Source organism: Panicum virgatum, chromosome 5N, assembly GCF_016808335.1.
Source record: "Panicum virgatum strain AP13 chromosome 5N, P.virgatum_v5, whole genome shotgun sequence".
Taxonomy (NCBI): Eukaryota; Viridiplantae; Streptophyta; class Magnoliopsida; order Poales; family Poaceae; genus Panicum; species Panicum virgatum.
The window spans coordinates 69,898,190-69,911,845 of NC_053149.1; the positions used below are offsets into that span (position 1 = coordinate 69,898,190).

Genomic DNA, 13,656 nt, shown 5'->3' on the forward strand with positions numbered 1-13,656 from the left:
GTCCTCATCCTTCGTGCCCGGACAACCTGATCCTATTGAAGTTCAAGAAACCTCAGATGATGAGGCAAGTGAGGAGGCAGATGATGCCCAAACTGATGACATAGATGAACCTTTCTCCCCTGTGAGTGGACGCACAAAGAGGGCTAGCAGCACGAGCACAACAGCATCTAGTCCCAAGAAGCGGTGCAGGAGTCCAGCGGTCAGGTCAATGGACAACAACATGAGGCAGTTGGTCAACATTGCACAGGGAAAACTGCAGTTGATGGACAAAATCTGGGAAGAGAAGAGGGATGCACTAATGGACGTGCAGACTGCAAGAGAGACCGCTAACGACCGCAAGGTCGAAAAGGTTTATCAGCTGGCAACTGAGGCGGGTGTGACCCCTACGTCGGAGCCATTGTTGTTCACAGCCATTATGGACCTAATCAAATGTGATAGAACCATGACCCTTTTCATTGCCACTAATGATGCTGGCAGGCTGCTCATGCTTAAGAAGATCGCCGGGGTCAACAACTAGACCACCTCTTATTATTTCGTCTATGCTTTATTAGTTATTTACTACTCATGGTTGTCCCGTGTGTGTGAACTTTGAGGTTTATGACTACTAGAACAGGCCCTGAACAATTCATGTAATCATGTGCACCTTGTATGGTGGTGCTGCACTTTGTGTGTGACCAATGATGTTTATGACTGCTATTTGAATTACATAATTCTGTGTGTGTGGTCATGCTGACCTAAGCTGCTGCATTCTACATCCTGCTGCATGGGTGTTTCTGCAACCTCGTCCAAAGTTTCTGTTGCACTACTGATGTCCTTGAGTGTGTTTGGTTGTAGGTTGATGGTGAATCAGCAACCAGAGGTGTGATAGAAGGGAGTGAGGTCTATGGGGATGATGAGTTGGATGAGTTCTTGCTACAGATCATGTGCGACGATGACGAAGATTGCATCTTAGGTATGTATCAATATGCCATGCACATAGACAAGCATTTGAATAGAGCTGAGTATAGGCAACCTGTTGAAACTGGTTTGGAATGGGTGCAAAGGAAGTTGAGGGACACGAGGTCATGTTACAACATGTTTAGAATTAGCCCTTCCATGTTCCACCACCTGCATGATACGCTGGTTCAGTCTTATGGCCTCAAGTCCAATAGCAAGAGCACCTCCATTGAATCGCTGGGCATATTTCTGTGGATGGTTGGGGCCCCACAATCTGTTAGGCAAGCAGATGATAGATTTGAGAGGTCTATGGGGACTGTCAGCAGATTGTTCGACAAGGTCTTGAAGTGTTTGGTCAAGCTTGCTGCAGACATCATTAAGCCTGTTGACGCAGCCTTCACAACCATGCATCCAAGGTTGAGGCAGCGTAGGTTCTTTCCCTATTTCAAGGATTGCATAGGGGCTATAGATGGCACTCATGTGCCTTGTGTGGTCCCTAGTACTAAGTTTGTGCAGCACTTGTGCCGGAAGGGAATGACCACACAGAATGTATTGGCTGTCTGTGACTTCGACATGAGGTTTACTTTTGTACTAGCTGGATGGCCGGGGTCTTTACATGACATGAGGGTGTTCAATGATGCAATGACAACGTACAACCATGTCTTTCCACACCCACCCACAGGTAAGCCTTCACATCTGCACGTTGCTGCTCATACTTACGGTTGGTTTATGTATATTGCGTCAGTGTAACATCGTGTTGCTGGTGTAGGGAAATATTACCTTGTGGACTCCGGCTATGCAAACCGTGAAGGATATCTTGCGCCGTATAAGGGGACAAAGTATCACTTGCAGGAATACAGGAACGTTGCTGCACCACAAGGTATGGAAGAGACCTTTAACTATGCTCATTCGTCTCTTAGAAATGTCATCGAACGGTCATTTGGAGTGTTGAAAATGAAGTGGCGCATGCTGGACAAGATCCCAAGTTATGCATGTCATAAACAAAGCATGATCATAGTTGCATGTTGTGCCCTGCATAACTTCATTAGGATAAGTAGGGAAAAGGATAAACACTTTGCCCATTGTGACCGCGATGAGAACTATGTGCCACCAGTGGCTACAGATAATCAACCAGAAACTGAAGAAGTCGAGGATGCAACAGATGTGATGAATGCTTTTCGTGACTCTATTGCGCTTGCGTTGGTGAACACGATGTGATTTAATTATGTGCGATGGAGGTGTATGTGTACTGTATTTTTCTCCGGCTATTTCGGCAACAATTTGTATGCCAATGTTGAGGTTCTTATGAACTGTCGAATAATTGCGGAAGCACTTAAGAATAGTTGTTGCTTTGTTGTGTAATAAGCTGTCACTGTTGGCAGTTTAATTGTTCTGTAATGTGCGGACGGATTGCAGATTGTGCAATTGCATGTTGCCTTTGCTTGTGGTTTTTGCATGTTCATGCGACAGGATGATAGTGCTTGTTGGCCTGGTTGAATAAAATATTGTGCATGCAAGCATTTATTGCTGCTCATGGCTGCCGACGAAAATTTTTGCGAACTAAACGCATGTACTAGTGCAACCCAAAAATTTTTGGACAGCACAGGTCCAATCTGACACACCAAACCTTTTCAGCGTCAACCCAAAATATTTCGGCAACTAAACGGGGCCTGAGCCTTTTGGGTCTTGGCACTTGGCAGTGCGGCGTGTGATGTGTGTGTCATGCTTTCTGTATGTGTGTACTGATCAGCTTTTGTGATGTGCAAGCTAGGCATTTCATTGGTAGGGACTACTCGTCTACTCCTGCCTTTGGGCTGCTTTTGCTATGACAGATGACCATAGGAATGGCAACAAGCAAGTGGCAAGAGCACTATGCTTCATGAGAGTGACAAGAGAGCCAGAGAGGGGGGAGAGGAAGACCTACTAGGCAACAACTCGAGGTGGAGGCCTCAGAGATCTCAGCTAGTTTTAGCCAAAGGTACTTCATGCGGATTCCTATATGGATATACTAAACGGATATACTATTTGAATATGGAAGGGGACCATCTGTTACCAGTATACCACCAGGCACTCTCAAAAAATATACTACGTACTATGTCAATGACATGTGGGCCTAGTTCCACATGTCATTACTAGTTTTGTGGTTTTTTGTAAAGTGCAATGCATGCAGTTTTGCCAGGCTTTGCCGCTTTGGACTATTCCATGGAGCGATGATGCATCTTTGCAAATCTGAGCACACAAGCATTAACTTTGTATACACACTTATGTTCCAAAAAAAAATGCGCATAAAATTCAAGTCTTTTTTTGTGAGTGATAAATTCAAGTCTTGACATATAATATAACCCGCCGAGTGTGTTCTTTTTTTTGGTTTTACACTTCCAGACTTTTTTTTGTATTATAGCACACATTCCTCTTTTGAAGACGCTAGGAGGATTATTTTATTGATTCTTGCATCTAAGCAATTTTGGTTATCATAAAGCACCACCTATCCTACTACCATTGCGATTTTGGCCATCATCATATTACTTATTATGTATTTTTTTCTACAAGTTATGGCATGGGAGGACCTATAAACAGCATGCAACGTGTAAGCCACTACTATAGAATCGACCTTTAGTCCCTGTTAACAACTCTTCTTAGTCCCGGTTTTCCCAACTGGGACTAGAAGTTCAGGACTAAAGATCTCGACCTTTTAGTCTCGAGTCCAATAACTTGGACTAAAGATTCTGTAGGACTAACAAATTAATTGTCGTAAGCTAATCAAACCATGCGGTCCGCTAGGATTTGAACTCAAGATTTTTGGCATTGCACATAGCTTCCTTATCATCTTACCTACGCAACACATGTGACCCTATATATAGGATTTTTTTAAAAAAACTAGGTTATGGAAGACTCACAATAGGGACCAAAGGGTCTATGTCCCGATTGGTATTACCAACCGGGACTCATGTCTAGAGTCCTTTTAGTCCCGGTTGTTAACATCAACCAGGACTAAAGGACGAATTTTAGTCCCAATTGGTGTTAATAACGGGGACTACAAGAGCTCCAGCATCCATAAAATTTAGATTCGGAACTAATGCTCATATTAGTCCCGGGTTTAAATTGTACCGAGATAAATGATCGAAGAGGATAGATGTAGGTTTTTCTACTAGTGAGCTGCTAGAGATCTCTGTTATTCCGCTTTCATAATAAAGTTTGGCAATTGGTGTGGTTGCGCATGTTTCAAAGGAAAAAAATAATATAGTTTTTGGAGGAAGCATGAAGTGGGGAAGTTGCCTACTGGCCAAGTTGTCATATATCCTACGAAACAAGGAAAGAGAAGAAAATTAAAGGGAGGCCCAATCCATGAGGAGATTCCTAAGACGAGTAACTTGGTCAAATCATAATGACCCAAGGGATCCAAACATAAACATACGAGGCAATAACATGGAAGCATATGCCTTCAAGATTTAAAAATGTCTATGGTTTTTGTCCATGCTCGTTTCAGTGGTCTAAAATTTTCAACAACAGGGACCATACACATGAGTTCGTTGTTTGTCATGTTGTATGTTCAACTCAGGTTCCATTAAATTGACGAATACACATACTGGTACAAACTTTAAGTAGAAAGAATCTTGATCCCCTGGAGGCCAACATATTAATCTAAAATATAGGATATTGGACTTATTTAGACCCCTTTCTATATGGATTAGTTCCAGACGTCTAGTATGTGTTAATTCCTCAATTGCGCGCTTGTGTAGAATAATATGAAGTAACCTGTAATGTGATGCCGGCTCCACCTTATTAGACCAAATAAATAAACCAATAAGACGGTTGTTAATTACAACTTCGCATTATAAGCAAATGCCGCTGCACATGCTTCGCTAGATGTCACAACCTCACATGCATGAATATATGCAGGGGTCGTGGAAGACAATGAAGAATAAACATATAGTACCAACAGCAGTAGCAACAAGAACTAGAACAAACGAAGCTTGCTACCGTGTGCATCAGTGTAAATATAAGCAGGCAGAACTGGACAGATTAAGCAAATGGAGCGGCATGCCATGCATTAGACGAGATTCCAGCAGGGTGTGCAAGTTGTATGTATGCTAGCTGAATCCAAACGGTGGACCAGCAAATTAAAAGAAGAGGCCGGACGGAAAGTAAGAAAAGAAAAGCGCGCGCAAAGAGACAGAGTTTGTTGGTGTCAGGTGCGTGGTTTGTTTGCATCCGTACTCAACCATAGAAAAATTGGTAATCCATCTGTCAAGCAACAACGTACAAGATGATCGATGATCTGCCACCTCTTCAATTTGACCGGACCACTACTACTCGGCATAGCAAAGTCCAAGAGGATCTGCATATAAACGTTGGTTATTAATCTTAGCGAAAGCTTGTTAAATACTCCCTCCGTCCCAAATTATTTAGTGAAATCTATGCACCAAAAGAAACCGAGCGATACCTACAAGAATAATCGCATAAATTCTTTTTCGTGAAAGCACTGCCATCATATTTCCATTTCTTACTATTGAATGATTATTGCCGGCCGAGCGTGGTTGGTTCATACGGTACGGTGAGCAGGTGACTTGCTAGCTTAGCTCCGGCATTTCTAATCAAATTCTAGTACAGTTTAGTTGAGGGTACGGTATAGGTTGTATATATATTATTGTTTGGTTGTACGCACTAGTTTACAAGTTTTGATTGAGAGCTGCATTGTATGTATATATTATTGCATTAATTGGAGCAGTAGCTCCATGCATGTGCATACGTTGAGTTTTTGTCTTAGGAATGAAGAAAGAAGAGGCGTCCCAAGTTGGCGAGTCTCTCTGGTACGGTGGTGATGAAGCTGCTACACACAGGAGGGGCAGGAGGCTGCACTGTCCGGTGATGGAGGCGCACACACACACGAGCCTGCTGCACTGTCCATGCAAAGTATTGGCTGATGCTTGACATTTGACGACGCTGCTGCAAACTCTTGCAGCCTTGCTTGCCATGGCATGTGGATCGAGACCGTACGCGCCGTGCGCCACGCATCGACGCCCTGGGCTTTCAATTCGCCGCCCCTGCGCTGCTGGCTCGATCCCTGCACAGTGGCAACACGCGCAAGCTGCTACAGCTCGCACAGCCGGGCCGGGCGTCACATCACATCGAGCAGTTACTGCCGCGATTAACTTGGGGCGGAGCCACGAGTGTACTGCGTTTGGTTCAGGCCTTGAGGGATCGATTGGAACGCCCGCCTGACAGCAATGCAAGCTGTCTTCTTCCCTGGCCTGAATTATTGGATAGAGGTTTACAGTGTGTTAATGCGCTCATGACATTCCCGTGAGACAGATGCATGGTCCAGTTCCAGCAGATATATATATCGATCGAGCGAGGTGGTATGCACGCGTGCCGACATTTTGTCGCTGATCGATCGGCGCTCTCTTCGATAGTTCGGGCATGTATGCAGTTGAGTTCCGGTTAGATATATGCATGGTATATATGGGACTATGGGCCGGGTATCATCAGTGCAGGTAGATGGATGAAGACCACAACAGCTGTCAGCTGAGGCTCCTCAGACAACCAGATCGAGACAAGAACAACTTAGTGCATTGGCAGCCAAGTTCTATTGAGGGCGCGCTCATGTATATATGGGAATGGCACGGAGTCCCCGATCGATATCGATACGCGTACTTTATTTCAGTGCGTCAGTGTATATATGATGACCGAGTCCGTGATCACTAGTAGCTCGATCATGGCGTTTGGGGCAGCGCCGCCGCCGGCGCCGGCTGCGCGCGACTCGTCGTACGTCGAAACCTAGCTAGGTCCTCCTTGGAACATCGGCACATGCTCCGTCTGACGACGCTGCGTGGATGGCATAAGCAGGTGACGGATCGATTGACGACGACGCAGGCCTGCCCCTGCCGCTCTTGTCTCCTTTTTCTGAACCCCCCCCCCCCCCCCCCCCCCCGCCTGGGCTGTATAATAGGCGGAGCTAGCAAAAAATTCTAGGTGGGGCAGGCCGGCAAAGGGCCGCCAGCGGGGCGCGGCAGGTGAGTTCCCGGTGGCTAGGTGGGGCATATGCCCCACCCTGTGTGATGGGTGGCTCCGCCACGGCTGTATTTAGTTTCAAAATTTTTCTTTCTAAACTTCACTATTTACTTATTAAATCAAATCTTTTACCTCATGCATGAAATATTAAATATAGGTAAATAAAAAAACTAATTGTATAGTTTTGATGTACACGACGAGACGAATCTTTTGAGCCTAGTTAAGTCATGGTAGGACAACAATTACCACAAACAAACGAAAAATACTACAGTGTACTAAAATGTCCGATGTGACTCTTTTTACCACTACGGATCTAAACACAGCCCTGAACTGAAAGTCTGAAATCCCATAGGACGCCGGTCGCGCGCAGGCGGACCAGCGAGAGGCCGAGCTGGAATTCGCCGACAAACGCGTGAATCCACACGGCCGCCTGGGCTGGCGACTTGCTTGCTGTAGGCCCGACTCCTACCTTGGCGCGCGAGCTGGAATTCGCCGACAAACGCGTGAATCCACACGGCCGGCTGGGCTGTGGCGACTTGCTTGCTGTAGGCCCGACTCCTACCTTGGCGCGCGCGCGCGCGATCCATCCAAATCATTCAGCAGCTTCAGCAATCGTCGGTCCACTGGCAGCAAAGAAAAGGCGCGAAAGATTCTTCATTTGCACACAATTGATTCTTGTTGCCACGTAGTGCCTAGTGTTCCACTATATATTGTTTCAGGGTTATTAACGCATCGTCAGGAAAAGAATTCAGATTTGTCTTAGACGATCTGCCCACGGTTTCAGATCAGTCGTATGGGAGCAGCAAGGCAGCAACAGCAAGCACCAGTTGCTCAACGGGTCAATGTAGCAAGGGCTGAAGAGTGAAGAGAAGAGCTCTGAATGCTCGCAGCTAGATGGACGCCTGCAGCAGCAGAGGCTCTGGTAACACAATAGAATCAGAGGAACTGCCGGTGAACAAGTTAGGGGTGTGTTTAGATCACTTTGTATTTTGTATTTTTGCATTTTTGGAAGGGAATCTTCAATATTTGAAGTATTAAATGTAGACTAATCACAAAACTAATTACAGATCTCGTCTGTAAATTACGAGACGAATCTAATAAGCTTAATTAAGCCACCATTAGAGCATATATACACTGTAGCAATACCGTAACAATTTAGTATCTAATCACGTCATAATTAGACTCATTATATTCATCTCGCGATTTACAGTCCATTTGTGTAATGCGATTTATTTTTTGACTACATTTAATACACCATACAAACGATTTACAAAAATTTTACGTTTTGCATTTTGAGATCTAAATAAGGCCTAGATCTGCAACCACGCATGCACGAACGCTAGCTTCTGCATCCGCCTGCCAAATTAAAGGATCTACCATCTCTATAACGATTGTTACAGCCGTTGCAGTGACACATAGCCTGATAGCTGTGCAGATTGGTTCAGATCTGCTTAAATCCCCTAACAAATCATGGTGAGACCGCGTTCTGAGCCACTTATTCTACCACTCTATATTTTTCCTTAAAAAAAGTAACAGGTGACGTAGGATCTGGCGTCATTTAATTCAAAGCACACACGTAAAAAAACGAAAAGAAAGAAAAAGGGAGGACAAACTGGTTACTGATTCCACATGGACAAGTGAATTCAGCCGACCCAGCACTCAGCAGGCCTAGCCAAAGACTATTGGGCCCAAAAGGCCGACGCCGCGATCTCTGGCATCATCTAATCTAATTTCAGAGAAAGAAAGAAAATATTGGAAAAGGAAAGTGGGAGGAGGAATCTACACGAACAAAGGAGTTCAGCCCATTCAGCAGCTTCAGCCACTAGGGCCTTCAAAAGCGTATTGGGCTGAAAGCCTTCATACTATGGGCCAGGGAAAGGACTCCGTTTCGCTTTATTTTTTTTCCAGAGAACAAAAGGCGAACATAGCGGTTCCTTGATTTTTTTTCTTAAAATATTAGTTTGACATTTCGACAATATTTTACTGGTATTGTTTGCTGCATTTGAATTTGGAGTTCAAAATACAAAAGAAAACGCTGGAAAATAACTGAATCTTCCGTCCAATTAACCCTTTGCCTTCTAATTTTTTTTTTAAAAAAAAAAACATTACCCTGCAAAGTTGCAATAAACTACGCACGCCCACAGCCCTCGCGCCTCCCCGGGGCGCACTACCGAGCCTTTTCCGCCTTATCGGCACGAGCAAAGCAGCAGCGAGAAGCGACAGAGAAGAGAGAGAGAAGAAATCCCTTCAATGTTCAAAACCCCTCACCCCATCCGCCGCCGCTACTCGACTGTCCACTGCACGCGCGGCGACCGACGGGCGAGAGAGCAGGCGACGGCCGGCGGCGGGGAGCAGGACGCGATCCTCACCGGCGCCTCTACATCTGTGGGTAGTAGCCCCTCCCTCCTCCTGCTCCTCCTCCCCTCCGACCCCTCGCTAAAGCCGATCGATTGCTCGCTCGGTTTCGCTTTTCCCCAACCTTCAAGGTGGCTGCGGCCGCGAGCGATCACATCGAAATCCCTCCGTCTCGTCGCCCAGTTAGCCATGTGCCGCTTTGCTGCGCGCCGTGCGCCTCGATCCATCCATGGGTAGATTAGGTTCCTCCTCGGCGCGCGAAATCAACATAATCCATGGTGCGCGCGCGGTTTATTTTTCTGAAAATTTAGGGGTTTTGATTGAACAACCCCCAATCCCTGTGCCTCGATTGAGTCCGCACCTGCTTCGATTGTTTACATGTGACCAATGTGGTGCATGACGTGCTCAGAAATCGCACGAGCTGGTGCTAGGAACGATGTGCTGCGGTCATGTTTCGTGAATGTTTATTTACTTTTTCTAGAATTTCAGTTGCCCTCCTGCTCGCCGTACTGCTGATCGGCTGGTCGGATGGTTCTGGTTTTCCCCAATATTTTGTAGTTGTCATTTCTCTAAGAATTTGGATTGACTGACAGCTAACCAATGAGTTCTGCAAGTTGTTGTGAGAATCCACCTATAGGGTTTGTTCATGACTGTGTGTATGCTTGTTTGGTTGTTTGCTTGCCTATTTCTTGCTTGCCGTCTCTCTTATGTGTGACATATCTGTAGCTGTACTGTTTTTCAGCAAGAGTTTTCTTTTCCGTCACGCCCCTTGAAGTTTCAGCTACAAATTGGGTTAATCAATCTGTTGTCTGGCCGTGCCTTGACTAGTACATTGTGATTGCTGTAACATCATTTGTTTGGAATGACATCAGTATGTTAGTCTCAACAGCTTTACACTGTTCTATGTTATGAAAAGTTGATAATATATGGCTAATTTATGTTAAATCATGGAAGTAGTCTCCCCGAATGCTTACACATGTCGTATTTGTGTGAGGTGATAGTTTTGACTGCTGAATTTGGATATAAATAGGTTTGTATGCACAAAACATTCACATTGAAGTTTATAGTATCGTGTGTAAATGCTTGATTGATATATCCTTACAGCTGGAATGCTAAATCCATGTGTTCCAGAAGCACTTGCATAACAGCAATTAATATTTTTTTCTTCTGCTATCATTGGATCTCCAAAAAGAATTCTTCTTAATACAACTTTTTACAACTGCATTTACAGGGTGAGAGCAAAGCAGCAAAATGAACGGCCACCTAAACTTTGAGGAAGGCTGGAAAGTCCTGGAACAGGGTATCGTAAGATGCTCAAAGATTTTGGAGTGCACTAGTACAAGGCCTACTGTGGCTGAGTACATGAATTACTATGAGTATGCTTATATCACTTCATGATGCAGTACATACCTTATCCATGTGTTTCTCAAAGTTGCAGCTCATCATTTTGTCTTCTATTTTCCCAGTTGTTCTTACAGGATGGCTGTGCAGAAACAGGACTATTGTCGGGAAATGTACAATGGTTTCAAGACAACGCTTGCAGATTGTGTCCGTGCAATGGTACAATATTTATTTTTGCTTTTGACCGTGTGATCTTCTGTAGTTGAGGCAAAATATTTCTAGAGTTGAGCATGCTGACTTCTAATGCTGATGAATGAAATCATATATCTGAAGGGACCACCGTGGGTGCAGTTCTTTCCTTTCCATCTCTTTGCTTCAGTGTATGGTATCTTGTGATGTGTGTTGTCAGAGCTATTTCATGGCAATTTCTGCGCAATTGCTATATTTGTCCTTAGTTAAAACCCTGACTGATGAATAGGATAGTATTTTAGAGCAGAGTCTTGCTGCCCATAGAAAATGAAACTTAGATCTGTGTTTGGCTTCATTTAGCTTCTTTTATTTCTTGTTTCTTTGGCTTCATTTGAGGCAATCGTGAGCTGATACCAGCAAGAATCACTGCCAAAACCATTATGTACCTTCTTGCCTTAGCAACAAAAGCACATACACTTTCATGGTTTTGTTATAGATGTTATGAAGTAGGCATGTTCAATTTCTGCTAGTTATAGTATTAAATAAGTTGAGTGTAGTAGTGGACTACCATCATTGAAAGTATCATCTATTTTTTGTGTTTTTTGTTCGGTCATGTACCAAAACAACAAAGCATATTGCCTTTTTTAGAAATTCAAGAGAGGAGCCCCCTACCTAAAATTTCATTGATAAAATAAAAATAGTAGGTTATACTTACAAATGCAATATATATGGATCAGAGAAAAACAAAGGAAGAACCACCATAATGTCATTTTAATGCAATAACATGCTTACCTAACCAATTTAGTTTAGCTCTGGATATCTGTTTCTTTTTCCCCCTTGCTTGACATTTTTCATTTTTTGTATGCTTATTAGGTTCTGCCACATCTCATGCACAAGAAAAATGACTGCTTTTTTAGAGAGCTTCTGAAAATGTGGTCAAACTATGGCATCATGGTTAGATGTGTAACTGGCTTCTTTAGCTATTTGGACCGCTGCTATGTGGAGCAGTACAAACTACCATCACTAAGCGATGCTGCTGCTACTTCTTTCTTTGGTCCAGTGAGTATCATGCAACGAATTTACTTGCTTCCACATTTCCTGTTGCTTGTGAAGATGAAACGCTTACCCACTTCTGTGTCTGCAACTTGTTTTATGTCCTTTGCCCATTCTCTAGGTCTTTTCGTACTTCGGTGATGAAGTGAGAACTGCTCTTCTTACTATGGTAATTGTTAAATAGCTGTCTTTTGTTTCGATCTTAAGTGCTTTCATAACAAACAATTCATCCCAGATCCGTCAAGAACGTGATGGAAATAACATGGATTCAGGCTTTCTGGATGTTATGCATGGCATATGTCGTTCTGAAGTCAAAACATTAATGCAAAATGCTGTTCTTCAAGACACATATGACTATTACTCCATGAGAAGTTCTGAATGGATTGTGCACTACTCTCTACCAGATTATCTAGCTAAGGTCAGTATATTCATAATATTTGATGCGTCAATGACACTGTCTTTCTTGGTTTCTTAACACTGTTTGTACATACTGTCTAGGTTCAGGAAAGTATGGAAAAGGAAACCAATAGAATGGCTTACTATCTGAATATTTCAAGTGATGAGAGCTTTGACCTCTGTTTACAGGTATTCTATTGCCACTTCAACAGTATTTGTCCCACTTTCTTCAGTTGCCTGTTGGTACTAGTATAGGTTTTATTCATTGTTATTGATGTTTTTGGTTTCCTTGCCCTTGCCTAGACTTGCATGTGGGAAAGGAAATTTGATTTTGAATTAGTATTGCCCATTTGCAAGTTAGCCACTTGGTTACCAGCATAAGTGTTAGAATTCTAAAAATAAAATCTGCTGTGAACTACATGGATGTAGGCGTGGTGAAGGACCTAAAAATTTAGCTTAGAAATTTTAATGATTGAGCTTATATTTTATATATTTTTGAGCGAAGGATGATTAAGGGCTGAGTTGAATTGTGAAGGGGGCAGCATTGGGCCATGGTCCATTACCACCCCTATGATGCATGCAACCAACATGTGATAATTTCTTGATTCTACGGTCATCGCAGGCTGTTAATGCTCCATTGATGGAAACTTACGACAGTTACGCAAGTGAGAAACAAATTGGTGGTCAGCTTTTGCTTCAAACATACAAGGTAAACCCAATTGCACTCCCTGGTGCCATTTGATAATTTGTTTGTCTTTTTCCACTAGCTTACATCTGAGACCCCATCCTCCACTCACCTCAGACTGTTGAGGAGGAACTGCTTGACAGGTGCGGTAGCTTGACGCTTGGTGGTCGTTCAGGCAGCAATTCTCTCGATTGAGTGGGGTAGAAAGGCAACTTTTCCTAACATCCATCATGACCCAGCTTACATACAGTAGATCTTTTAGAACATGGCCTGCATGGCCCGCTCAAGGCTACCCAGCTCCCAGTCTAGAGCTTGACTTGTCTAGCAGATTTCGCCGCTGATCTGAATGGTGAGATTTCGGTTGAGATTTCTACATATGCTATCCGTGGTTCCCAGGATCTAGGGATCGGAGCTCAACTAAGAGTTACAGCTCGCTCACCTTACCATGCACGTCATTCTGCAAAACCAACGCAGTTGGGAATGCACATGATGGTAGATTCTTGTGATGAGGATGCTTTGTTTCTCTGACTATCATCTACTGTTAACTTGTTTGAGACTTGGGATGCCAGCAGGGTAAATGGCGTGTGTGCTTTTGCGTGCCTGTTTCCATCCCCTTGATTGAGAAGGCTTGTCTAGTTTGGCTTTTCGATGAATTGTGTTGATATCGCTTTATTTCTTTTGCTGGGGCA

General features: G+C 43.8%; 1 protein-coding gene across 1 annotated transcript; it reads left to right on the forward strand.

Moving 5' to 3' along the window:
* The first annotated feature begins 9,114 nt into the window (after positions 1 to 9,114).
* LOC120673932 (cullin-1-like) lies at positions 9,115 to 13,365 on the forward strand. Its single transcript, XM_039954979.1, has 9 exons — positions 9,115 to 9,337; positions 10,535 to 10,679; positions 10,770 to 10,863; positions 11,707 to 11,892; positions 12,008 to 12,055; positions 12,122 to 12,304; positions 12,385 to 12,471; positions 12,905 to 12,991; positions 13,085 to 13,365. Exons 2-9 carry the CDS (start codon positions 10,555 to 10,557, stop codon positions 13,160 to 13,162), a joined length of 888 nt encoding a protein of 295 aa, XP_039810913.1. The 5' UTR covers positions 9,115 to 9,337; positions 10,535 to 10,554; the 3' UTR covers positions 13,163 to 13,365.
* Positions 13,366 to 13,656: the final 291 nt, after the last annotated feature.